The sequence below is a fragment of the Quercus lobata genome, chromosome 8 (genome assembly GCF_001633185.2).
Source record: "Quercus lobata isolate SW786 chromosome 8, ValleyOak3.0 Primary Assembly, whole genome shotgun sequence".
NCBI classification, from domain to species: domain Eukaryota; kingdom Viridiplantae; phylum Streptophyta; class Magnoliopsida; order Fagales; family Fagaceae; genus Quercus; species Quercus lobata.
Genome location: NC_044911.1, coordinates 14,562,381 through 14,576,216, shown reverse-complemented (window position 1 = coordinate 14,576,216; position 13,836 = coordinate 14,562,381). Strand labels below are relative to the sequence as shown.

The 13,836-nt window shown below is 30.6% G+C and overlaps 1 protein-coding gene across 1 annotated transcript; it reads left to right on the top strand.

Annotated features, from left to right (window-relative positions):
- Nucleotides 1-5,512: 5,512 nt before the first annotated feature.
- On the top strand, nucleotides 5,513-7,016 carry LOC115957531. Its single transcript, XM_031075798.1, has 2 exons — nucleotides 5,513-6,026; nucleotides 6,692-7,016. Exons 1-2 carry the CDS (start codon nucleotides 5,585-5,587, stop codon nucleotides 6,742-6,744), a joined length of 495 nt encoding a protein of 164 aa, XP_030931658.1. The 5' UTR covers nucleotides 5,513-5,584; the 3' UTR covers nucleotides 6,745-7,016.
- The last annotated feature ends 6,820 nt before the right edge of the window (nucleotides 7,017-13,836 follow it).

The window sequence follows — 13,836 nt, the reverse complement described above, 5'->3', positions numbered from 1 at the left end:
CACTTATCAATTGTTTTTTTTGTCCTTGGAAAAGCCCTTTATATATATATATATATATATATATATATATATTTATATATTTATATATATATCCACTTTATTTAAGTTTGCAGAAAAAGTAATAAATTTAATTTTCAATTTGTAACCAAATTGTAAACAACCTTTCACTCTCTCCTACCTACCCAAACTACTATTTAAAAAATTGAAGCAAAAACATCCACAACCTATCAATTTTTCTCAAACATAAATTAACATCCTCTCTATCCCAGTTTTTTTTTTTTTTTTTTTTTTTTTTTTGGCTTATAAAAAAGCGTAGCTCTGTACCAATTAGTCAAGCTTGTAGATAATTACCATTCCCTTTATACTTAATGAAGAAGGGGAGGAACAAATATATTTATCAATCTTTTCTCCCCCTCTTTCCCAAATTCTTTACACTCTCACTGTCAAACAACAATATTTACCACTAATAAACAGTAAGAATACCAAAAAAAAAAAAAGGGAAAGAAGGAAATTAGTCCTTTCTATGATTTTTATGCATGATGAAAATATTTTTTAATCAAAGGGAATATTTATTTATTTCTTCAGCCAAAAAAATTATGTATAGCCCAAAATTACTAGAATTTGGAATATGCTACACATAGAGGGTAAAACTTAAGAATAATTTTGTAGGTCAATGCAACAAAAAAAAAATGCATGAATTTAATTAAAAAAACCTAAGATACAACAATTAAAGAACTGTACTCAAGGTTTGTCTTCCACTTAACTCTATTATACATAAAAGGATACTTGTGGTCGGGATATTGAAAGGTCAATCTGTGGCTATCACTTGATTTGTACATTGATTCACTTTTTTCGGTATAATGATGAATTGGTGTTTGTCAATCTCTAGATAATAGGTGCCTGCAGCAAAAAAATCTAATAGCATGAGAAATCATGTCACCATGTTAATGGTCGTAAGTTAATATCCTAATTCCAAGCATGCAGTTGTTAAATTATTGATTGTCTCAAAAATTTAAATCATTAAGATATGGTAAATTTTAATCATTTAACTAATACTTCTAAAAAATAGTAGGTAGTGAAATACTTATACACACAACTCTTGTGTTGATAAATTACACCAAGAAATAGAGTAACAAATGATCAATTAGTATTGATATGTATGAAAGTGGGTATAATTTTCTGTATGATTCATTATAAGAAAAAAATACAATGAATTACTCTAATTCAAGCTTCAAAAAACTCTATAATCCAAGGAGTATGAAGCTTGATCTTGAATAGGTTATTGATATCTTCCAACTGGATGTACATGCGTAGATGAAAGTGTTGGATTCAATGTTGAGGATCGGCTTGATCTCTGCTACAATTTATGACTCAAGGGCTATGAGCTTGAGCTAAAATCGTTTCATGCTATCTTCAAACTCAAAGTGTATATGGAATTAATCCATTCTTATTTAACTTGACTTGACTTAATAGTGAAGATCAATAAAAATTATAACATGGAGTTGGCCTAAGCAGAGGCTCAATAAGAACTAACTAGATGAAGAATTACCATAAGTCATTATTTAAGAATTTGTAGTGAATATCAATAAATATTACTCAAATGAAAATGTGAAAATTAAATAACACATAAATTGATGTACTTGTCAGCCAATTTTGAATATAATAAATCGAAAATAAATAAATCGGATAAAACGAATTTTTTTCCATTTCAAAAAATTGATCATTTATGTAAGAAATACAAACTTTTTTATAAAAAAAATTTACAAACTACTAATATGATGAATGATTATTGATATATAATATGATGAATGATTATTGATATATAAAAAAAATTGTGTTAATGGTAGGCGTAAATAAAAATTAATAAGAAGTTGGTCATATCAACAATCAATAAAAATGTTATAAAATAATATGTCGCATACTCGAAAAAAAAATGCAATCAATTAAGTGCCAAGGAAAAAAAATCAATGAGTACTGTTAATGATTAGATTAAAGTGTAGGATAGTTGCAAAAAAATCTATATTCGACCTTACCAAGAAAAAAAAAAAATATATATATATATATATATATATATATACACGATAGTATTACAATCTTTTTTGGGCCATTCTAATGATTTTACTGGTACATCCATCATGGAGGAGGTCACGATTCTCACGAACAAGTCACGCGCGGGGACTTTCAGCAAAAAAAATATGTCACGCGCGGGGACCTGCAGAACACACGCGTGGGCCATTTCAACCGGCAACCTGGTATCACAGGAACCCACAAACTCAGCTAGATTTTTCGAGAAGTTAAATAAAACTAACCGTATGCCTATATGGAATTATTATTTATTAGTATAAAAGAAAAAAAAAATCATATATGGAATAACCGGATCGAGATCCCATGCAATGTGGGATAGTTTTGAAGGATTTAGATTGAAAGTTCTTTTGATAATTTTGAATTGAATTAAAAAAAATTTAAAAGAGTAAAAAAGTTAAAAACGTTGTGAGAGACTATTAAAGGTAATTTAGTGATAGAAAATTCTTATAGCTAATTTCCTTGTGAATTTAAAGTTGTGGGACAAAATATTAGCAAATACCATTATTGCACAGATAGTTTCATGCCATTTATGTGTATATCTTAAGTGGGATAAGAATAACAACCACATTTACGAGTTCTATTAGTATCAATAAGTCTAAAGACTTACCAAAATCAACAACAAATTTCACATATGTATAAGGTGACAAGTTGTTGATGGTAAATAATAAAAAAGTCTTATTAAATGTTGACTTGGGATCATTTGTTAATAGACCATTTTAAGAAAATTTAAATATCACTTTCATAAAAAATATAAAAAATTGTCAAAAAAATTAGTTACTTTTTTTTTCTCATAAAAAGTTTCTAAAAATAATTTATAAACCAATACACTTAAGGCATTCATTAATTTTTCTTATAATAAAATAGTATCAGTGATGAGCCCATGGCCAACTCAAGGCCTAGGCCCCCACTTGTACTTTTTTTGAAGGGTTTTAAGGCCCCTAATTGCATAAGAAAAAAGTCCCCAAAATTGTATAAAAATCTCTTTAAAATTTTAAAATGAAGATTTTTTTTTTGGGAAAAAAAAGGGTGAATTTAGCATATTCCCCCACCTTCAAGAAGACCCCTAAAATATTGAGCCAACAGAAATTTAACTCAATTAAAATTAAAATTTATTTCCCTTAAAAATATTATTATTAATATGTCGAATAATCATTGACAAAATTTTCTTAACAACTTCTAAAAATGATGTAAATAAAATCTAATACAAAAACTTAAATAGCAATTTTACATCTCAAAAAATAAGAGCAATTTTAATTAAAAAAAGTATATAAAATAGAAAGTGAAACAAATAGTATTTAATTGATATTTAGTATTGTAAACCCATTAATAAATATTAATCTACCAACTCAATTTTTGTGAAATTTAGGTGGCGTTTGGATATTGCGTTTTTTACAGTGCGTTTCTTGCATTTTTTTTTTGGACGCACATCTAGCACTGCTCATAGTCTATGAACAGTGATTTTAGGTTAGTGATTTTAGGTTTATGAACAGTATCAAATGCATAAACAGTAACTTTTTAATTATTTTTAGTTTTTAATTTTTTGTAAAATAAATGGTATCTAAACAAAATTTTAATTAAAAAAAAAAAAAAAAAGTAATAATTGTTGTGCATATATCATGGCAGATTTGTATTGCACGCAATGTCAATCCCCAAAAACCAGTGTGAAGTAGGCGATCACTCCTTGGTCCACGTGTATTGAATGATATGGCATCTTAGCTGCTAGCACCTACTAGAGGTCCCCCTATGTGTAACGTAATCATTATCTCTGGAAACTTTTTTTTGTCCAAGCACTGTGACTGCGTGATACTACAGTGGCATAAAGGAAAATATAATATTTTCATTGCCCTCTTTTGTGAAAAGGTATGGAAACTTCGTAATTTTCTCCCCGGGTATTAAGCTCAGATCACTGACATGATTCCTACGCCTCGCTCATGCACTGGTTAGCCAATCTGTGTCCCAACACATTCAAACATCTTAGCACAACTATGCAGTGTGAATCTACTTTTTTTTCACCACCCCCATGCGTAGCTTAATTAATGGTGGTAGTAGGAAGTTTTTATAACTCATTACACATACGTGTCTCAAAATAGTGAATTTAAGTTGAGAAAAGTGCCACTAATGCTTAGATAGTCTCACGCCATGCATGATGGGATTTAAATAAGAGCGGAAATGACTAAAGGCGTGAACTTTTTTTTTTTTTAAATTATAAAAAAAAAAATGGATTTACCTTCTTCACTATCCATTTAGTTAAAATTGATGTGAAGGGTCAAGGGACCTTCTGGGTTCTGACTTTTTGACTGTAGATGCAACCGTTACTTTGTGTGACACTCCGTTGTCCTTACTATGAATTATGGATTTACTAAAATACCCTTTTCACTGTTAAACCTTGGTTAATTTGATAATTTTGTCTTGGGGGTAATAAATGTTTTGGATGGTGTAACAACTAACAACTGAGGCTTGCATATTAATTAACCTAGCTGTCCATATCTGTGATGAAATGTGACCAATGTGGATGTACATTGATTGAGCTGTTTGGACCACTTTGGAGTTTAGAATGAGATATTCTTATTCATGACTTATTTGCTTGTTCATAGAGTAGAGTATAAACTATAAATAGTAGCAAAATTGATAAGCCAAATAAAGTACAGAAAAATATGCAATTGTATCCTCTCCAATTATTGTGGTCATTGGCTTTGAGAGGTTAGGTGATGAGTGCACATTCATCAAGTAACTATGGAAATTCTCTACTATTTAATGAAATTGTGAGAATCATCAAATCGAAGTACATAGGATTTGAGTCATTTGACTGCAGAATTGACTAGATGAGGATGCAAGAGAATTTATGAGGAACGGATAATAATCTTTTTGATAGAAAAAAAAAAAAGGGAATAAGTAAAACTAATCCCAAAATAATTTTAGCAAATATAAGATAGAAATTCTATTCTAATCTAATCTAAGTGTATATGTGTAAAACTCTCTCTTGAAAATTTGAACCCTAACCTTTGCCCTCTATACCCAACAAACACTTATACTTATGAAGAAACCATCACACCAAAAGTATATAATGGTTCTAATATGAATTTCTAGTACTAGCACGGTACCCGCATAAATTGGTGTTAATCATAATAAATAAATTAATTTATTAAGGCTTAGAGGACAAATAAATGAGAGATTAAGCAAGGTACCAAAAAATATTTTTTTTTTGGGGGAAAAAAAGTACCAAAATGTTACTCCCATATAAAGTATAAACAACCAAGATCCAATTAAGGTTCTTTAGGTGATACAATACAAAAATAATTAAAACCCTAATGACAAAACCCAATTGGCCCCACTTAGTCACCAAACAAGGGTAGAACAGTAATTCAACATCGCCCAAATACATCTTTTTTAAACAGTCTTTCCACTTTCCAACCTCCCTCCAGCTCTCTCTCAAAAACCACTCCTTAAACCTCATTTCTCTCTCTCTCTCTCTTTTCTTTGCTCTAAATTCTAATCAACCATGGCCAACTTCTTTAACACCCACTTCTCAGTCTTTCTATGTACCTTTATGATCTTTTTCTCTCTACCTATCTCTCTCTCTTACTCCTCCTCCATCCATGACCTTCTTCGCTCCAAAGGCTTACCACCTGGTCTACTTCCTAAGGAGGTTAAGTCCTACACACTCTTAGACAATGGTACACTAGAAGTGTTTCTAGATGGGCCATGTCTCACCAAGTTTGAGAATAGGGTCTACTTTGACAGCGTTGTGAGGGCAAATCTTAGCTATGGAAGTCTCATAGGTGTTGTTGGTTTGTCCCAAGAAGAGCTTTTTCTATGGCTACCTGTGAAAGATATCATTGTTGATGATCCAAAATCAGGGCTTATACTGTTTGACATAGGGGTTGCTCACAAGCAACTCTCTTTGTCACTCTTTGAAGATCCACCTAGTTGTAAACCACAAGGTAAGTGCTTTCTGGGTCTTGGATCAAATTTGCTTAATTAACTTTCTTTAATTATAATAATACTTTGTTGTTTTTTAATTGAATATTGTCTGTTTGGTTGGGTCATGGGTGTGTCTTTTTCTGGCTTTTGTTTTTGCTTTGGAGTTTGTAACAACTGTAGCAGTTTGATTTGATGTGGGTTTCTGTTATTTATTTGTGTACGAAACAGCTTTTTGGATTTTAATGCCAGTGTTATCTGATAATTCCAGTTACATATTATTCATGGTTTTGTTTCAGAAACTGTTCGCCTTATTTATATTTATTATTATATCCCTTGTTTTATTATTTCCTCTCGTTTTCTGTATTATAAACACCCAGAAAATATTAAAAGGAAAAAAACAAGTGGATGAAATTTCCCAACCTCACAAAAGGAAAAACAAATAGAAAAACAATTTGAAGGAAATTTCCTATTAAAATACAAGTTAAACACTTTTTTTTATCCAGCAAAGAGAACCAGTGCAAATGGCAGAAGTTATATATATAAACATCAATTCTTGATTAGAAATATAAATTGAAGAGTGTTTGATTAATTGCTGAATCTTTTTTTTTTTTTTTTTTAAATTTAATCTACATGGGTTTTATGATCTTTGATGCTAATAAGTGATAACTATTATGTGGCTGTGCAGGTGGTTTGGAGAATCATGTGAGGAGGGAGAAAGGTTTTGAAGCTTTGAGATAGAGAGATTTCAACTGTCTCAAAGTCTGTCGTTTTCAATTTTATGTAATAATTAATAGTCTTCTAATTATAGTTATATGTGTAGGTGGGTTTAGATTAGAGGCTGAGCAGTAGTTTGTAAAGATGTGAAGTCCTGGAATCAAGGGTCCCAATCAAATTAGAAGCGAGTTCTAAATTCTAATCTTCAAACTTTTGTTTATTCCTTTTTGTTTAATTCTTTATAAAGATAAAGATTTAGATGACTATCAAAGTAAAGAATCTAATCTTGTTATCTCGATCATTATCTCTTGGGTTTTCAAGCTCCTTAAAAAACGACGAAATATTAATGTTGAAACTGTCAACAATATCTAAAATCAATTTTCATTGGTGAAAACAAATATTTCATTTTTTATTTTGAAAGGTTTTTCATTTTTTATTTTTTAAATTTACAAATTAACATGGAGAATTGAAGTTAAGAATATTATTTATATTCCCTAAACTGGAGCCTTTCTAAATAAATAAATTACTGTGAATTTATGAAATATACACATGGTTGAATTTATTTGGACCAAAAAATGGTCCAAATAAATTCAACCATGTGTTTTTATTACCTCTAAACTTTTTCTCTTTTGCTGACATAAGATGGAAATTTTATTATTATTTAATCTAAGTGTCATGTGTATGAATTTTCTTCTTAGAAATTTGAACACTAGCCTTTACCTTCTACACCCACAAACACTTATACTTGATTATCTTTTTATCCAAACACATAATCAAAGAAACTCCACATTGTTTTTAATTTATCATTTTCTTTTTGTTTTATGCTTCTATTTTTACTTTTCTATTTTATTCTGAAAGTTGTTTGAATCTTTATAGCTTATACAGTCTTATAAAACTAGGTATATGTAGATGTTCAAATCAATTAAAAAAAAAAAAAAAAAAAGCCTCTCTTCACGGGCGAGCTTTGTGCTATATTGTACAGCAAATCACAAAGCCACTTTCTTTCACAAACTTATGGTCAGATTATATTCTTGAATTTTTTCAAAAATATTCCTTGGTAATATCATCTTTTCATTTACGTCCCTAGGGACCTTTTTTTTATATATAATAATTAGGCGGGAAATGTGGGCCAGTCACGGGTGGGGTCACAGTGTATTGTTGTTGTTATGTGGGGGTCACACGCACCTTGCTAGAGGGGGTGGACCCTATATGCCTTTCACTTTGTCCCTTTTCTTTAGCTCTTTTATTGTGCCGTGAAACTGTCACAGACTTTTCCCACTGAAAACACAAGTTATTATGTTTATCCTCATTTGGTTAGAACTATGATTGAGAGGGATTGGGTCTGTGTTTTAGTTTGGGAATTTTTCCCCTTACCCCTCTGTTCATGAATTAAATGAAAGCATTTGCCATAAATATAGAAATATAGAGATAAATACCAATTTGGCTGCAAGTGTCCCATGGTCTATTTTAACAATTTATAGTTTACAGATTTTTTTTAGGATACAATATAATTTTAATTTATGATGTCCACTTTATAATAATTATTCGCTTTTATCATTAGGTTAATATATCAATTAATTTTTTCATATAAGTAGGATTTAGTTGAGCTAACTAGATTCTTGATCAATAAGTTTTTTTTTTATAGACAAGATTCAAATTCAGATTTCTTATTCAATGATAAAAATTTTTACCAACTGAGTTAACTAGTACTGGAACCCATGTAAAAAGCTTTTTCTAGTGAACGGTTACAATGAAATTCCAATTTGTTTATAATTATTGACCATTGTAGATTATCGCTGTTGCTTGGTAATATTGAAAGGAATTGTTGAGTAGTATTTTTTTTTTGGTATGTTGTGGCCGCAACATGAAGAGTTTCATTACGTTGTCTGATATTTGTTATTGTTCAGCTTGAGTGAGCTGGTTGGCAACTTGGCTGTAAAGTCGAAATTTGCTATTAGTTTTCTCGCCAAGTTACATCTACAATCACATTCTTCATTAGAAAACACTTTTATTGACCACATACAAAGATTAACAATTAATTTTTAAAAATATAGTTGTCATTATATCATACGGTGTTGCATGCAGCCTGCCAACAAAATAATAGACCAAAACATCGTCTGGAGTCTGGACATGACAGCAAAATTTAACTGGGACACAACTATTTTACACTGTTTTCAATTTGAGAGCAGAAAAAGTCTTTAAAGCGTATTGGCCAAACAGTGGATTGTAGTACTCTCGTGGTATATATCAGCTACACTGTAGATTGTAGTCGTTATTCGTTAGATAAATAAAATGTTAACGAGTGCCCTTAAGACACTCATTAATAATCCATTTTAGGAAAATTTTGATACTACTTTTATGGGAAATGAAAAAAACTGTCAAAATATTAATTACTTTTTTTTTTCATTTTCCATAAAAACTTTCTTTTAATGGATTATTAATCAGTATCCTAATGACACTCGTTAGCATTTTTCATAATAAATAAAGAAATAAGTAGGGGAGTAAAAAGCCATTGACAAAACTCCATGGTTTTCACCTCTCTTGGAAGTTGCAATAACTACAAAAATTAACAGAATGCTACTGGTTACATTTTAAAATCATATCAAAAGACCATAATGGCGCTAATAGTTTTGGTCAATATAGGCCAATTAGTCTTAGTAATTTCAATTGTAAAATCATATCAAAGATTTTGACATCAGAAACCGTTAAAACTTTTTTTTTTTTCAAAAGAAGAAATAAGGGAAATGAATACTATGTTTTCCTTAAATTTTAATTTTTTTTTTCAAAATATTCCTTATGCTTTTAAATGTTTCATTTTAATCCTTATTATATATATATATATATATATATATATTAATATTGTTTCAAAAAAAGCCCTTGATATTAATTAAGTAATTGAAAATGTTGATGTGGCAAAGTTTTGTATTTATAAATCATTCTTAATTGACAGGGCATTGATTATGTGGGTAAAAAAAATAATTTTAAATGATTTAAACAGCAATAATTTTAAGCAATTTTATATATTAGACTCTACGTGGTGTGAAATTAAATTCCACATAAACATGTAGGAAATTGCAAAAAATAAACAAATAAAATAAAATAAGACCATTCATTCGACCACATTTTCCTTATTACCAATCTAAAATCCTTAGCCCTGTTGTTCTCTCTAACTTTCTTGCTACCCAAACAACCAAACAAACCCTTCTCTCTAAACGTCGGCCAACGACAATCCAAACTCAAATCACTCACAACCACAAATTAAACACAACAAAATCCCCCCCCCCCCCCCCCCCCCCCCCAATTGCCAAACTTGATCTTTGTACGCAAGAGTGACAAGACAGTGGTGATAAGAGTGCCTTAGGTGGCCAACTTGGACTATGCGGAATGTTGAGGACCTTGATGGGGTTGGGGTAATAACAAACTCTTAAGACTCCATTCTCATTCAATTATCAATCTGCATATTGATTGCAATTACATTAGGCTTGTCTAATTATAGTTTGACAGTAATGTATGTCATTGGTTGGCTTAACAAACATAAGCTCCAATCATTTTATTGGCTATTTGAGTACTTAACCAAGCTCCTTGCTTATCTTTAACAACCTTTGTTAGAAAAGTATCTCTAACCACCTTTGTTAGAAAAAGTTAAAGCTTAGAATTTATAAGAAAATATAAAACACATTACAATTATCAAAATGCACCGCATCACTTGGATTGAACCCACCATTTTGATGCCCTTGATGGCGTATGAGTAGCATTGGATTCATACTGTGTTGGTGATAACTGATAACAAAGCTGGCCATGAAGGTTTCAATATATAGGAGGTATTGGGATAGGAATCTTAGGAGAGTGAAAAATCATATGGCTCTTGCTAGTTTTCCAAAAGAAGAATGCTATTGAACTATAGTAGTGCCAATCTATATAGTGATGGACTTGGCTTTTGCTTTCGAGGTAGCATTTAGATGTGTGGTTTTGTATTTTAGCCTTTTGGGAACTTTTGAGGGATGAGAATTGAAAGTACTAGAGTAGTATTTTGGGTTTTTGCTGGTTATGGATTTTGTGTAGTGTGTCTATTGATGTCTAGAAAATGCTGGCAAGAAAGAATACCTGGGGATTTTAGATTTCTTCCCCAGCTATTCTCTCAATCTAACCCAAATCACCCAAGTTCATGTGAGTATCACATGATCATTTAACTGATATACCTTTATTTTTTTTCTTAATTAGTTTTAATTTTAATTATAGTTTTTGCTGTATAGACTCAACATTCATTTATTTAACCCAGGTCATTCCTATATCATTTAAAAAGTAGTGTTATACAAAACGTGTGAAAAGCGAAAACAACATTTTTAGTTACTCAATTAACGGTAAGGACTCTTGAAATATGGGTAAAATTTTGAGTCAAATGTGTAATTCAACCATTTAAAATATATATACAGATAATAAATAAATAAAACCCGTGATAGGAATCTTTCGTCTAAATTGTCTAATCGTTATTATTGTCAACTTGAATTCTATTGGCCTGTATACATCAATATCACTACCATCCATTTAAATATCATAAGTCCACCATTGAACTTATTCAAGTACTGGATTATAAAATTTAAAATATATATATATATATATATTCAAGTACTTCTCCACAAGCTTTCCATTCAATATTCTTTCGTATTATTATCAGACTTGTTAGTTTATGTGGTCGATCCAAGGGGGTCAGGTCGAACATAGGAATGGCCATTTAGATATTTTATTTGACAAAAAAAAAAAATTATTAATTAAATAAATTTAAAACCGCTGTAGTTTGTAGGTGCCTAGGTGGGATCTATTAATTAGAAAATTTCCCATCATTTGCATATTTTTTTTCCTTTGATTAATTATTTGGCATCTGGTGTTGGTAAGTTGCTTTGTCCTTTGGTGTTCATTGGCTTGCGAAAGGTCACGTTCCTATGTCAGTTTCTAATAATGATAGTCAAGTTGCAAGGTTGGACGTGAAAATAATTAATATATACTTATCGAATAATAAAAGATGGGTTCGTTGTCTTGAGCTGTTGGATTATATTGGGATTACAGCCTTACACTAATTATATGTGTACTTTGTTCTGTATTTAGTGGTTTTTCCTGTGCTTAAACTCTGATTATGATATTGATTGGGGTTTTTTTTTACGTTACTGAAAATGGTTTCACACTTCATCTAGCCAACATCATCATTGGACCACAAGTAACGTTTTGTTACAATCAGTACACTAGGGATCGATACTGATGGCTCAACAACTGTAAATTATATATTTGTTAAATTGAATTGATTAACTTGGGCAACAAGTAGTGTTTAAGAACTTGGAAAAAGTTTACATGGATTAGACTTAGACCCTTCTTTGGACCTTGCAGTTTCGATCGGTTTGATCTTTGGCCGATTGATATATGTATATTATTTGAAGATAAATAGTGCTAGTAACGCATCATAAACATGACATGCTTATTTTCATTTGGCCTTTGCTTATGAGATATTTCAATGATTATTTGTTAGATGAATTATTTATATTGATATTTAACCTTAAACTTTATAACGATGACCACGTTTGGTGGTGCTTATTCAAAAGGATGTTCTTGGCCTTTTTATGTGCAATGGTGTATGGGCTAGATGAATAAAGGAAATTGGAAATTTTGATGAAGGCAAGATTTTTTTTAATCCATTTAAATGCATTCAATTTTGGGCGTGGCTGTCATTTTTTTAGTTTTTGGTTAGCCTTTACTAATTCATCAAGTGATCCTCTATTTGATAATTAAAATAACATTATGAGAGCTATTATTAATAATTTCAAATGTGTGGATATAAGCCCAAGAATGAGACCAATAGCACACTAGTGGGGCTGTAATTATGGGGTTTCACTCTAAGTTAGAGAGAGTACAATTCACCCCTTAGCCAAATGTGTTATTTATTTATAAAGTTTAAGGCTCAGTTGTTTGTATTAATAAGGAGGACACATGATTGTTGTATTTGAGCATATATAGTCTTATTTAGTTACATACATGTGTGTGTATATATATATATATATATATATATATTTGTGGGCATGTGTGATCTTGATTGGATATTAATGTGTTTAATCCCAATATATGTTTGTAATATTTCTTTGGTTGAAGTATTTGTTATATGCCTTAGTTGATATGCTTAAGTAGTCTAATGTTTTGAAATGCACAAGAGTCTGTTATGAGTGTTTATTAAGTAAGCAAGAATGAGGCATTAGAGATATTCATTCATTATAAGAATGAAATTGAGAAATAACTCAATGAATATAATAAGTTCTTGGTTATCGTAGAACTTGTGGGGGGAAGCTATTATTTCCACAAATTATTTGTTCATTGAGATGCCTGAATAGAAACCACTAAAACACCTTGTGAATTATGGAAAGAGTAATCGTCTTTCTATAAATTCTTTAAATGTGGGGGTGTTTGATGAAGGCTGTGGTTCCTATTCCTAAATGATAAAGAACCATTGATTGTGTTTTCATTGGTTATGGTCATAACAGTAGTGCATAGTGCTCTCTAATTAATGAATCTCTTATTTTTATATGCATGACAATTAATTAGAATATATTTCAAGTGTTAAACTTTCTTAAAGAAAGTTTGAGTCTACATTTAGTATCTCTCATGATCAAGAGTTGATGGAAGAGAGGTTGAGCCTAAGCGTAGTACAAGGACAAACGTCATGGTTGTTTGGTCTAAATTTTCTAATATATATATTAGAAGATGAACTTAAGGCTTCAAAGAAGCGATATCCAGAGGTGCTTTCTTGGAAAAGAGATTGTCAATAGTGCAATAAATCCATCTTTAAAATCTATGCATAGTAATTGGTGGATCTACTACCTAAGAGTTTGAGAGTTGATGGAATTATTGACTATTACAATGTGAGACTTGTTTTATAAGGCTACAAATAAAAGGAAGATGTGAGTTTTCTTGATACACAATAAACCAAAGAGGTTTATGGTTCTTGTACAAGGAAACAAAGTGCTTAAACTTGTTAAATCTTTGTATAGATTGAAGCAAGTTTCAATCCAATGACATGAAAATTTTGACAATGAGATGATGTCAAATGAGTTTAAATTTAATGCAACTAGTGTGTGA

Bases quoted from the DNA above. Each gene is read 5' to 3' on its own strand.
- LOC115957531 (XM_031075798.1), top strand. From the start codon at position 5,585: ATGGCCAACTTCTTTAACACCCACTTCTCAGTCTTTCTATGTACCTTT. The intron at 6,027-6,691 runs GTAAGTGCTTTC...GTGGCTGTGCAG, and splicing joins ACCTAGTTGTAAACCACAAG to GTGGTTTGGAGAATCATGTG.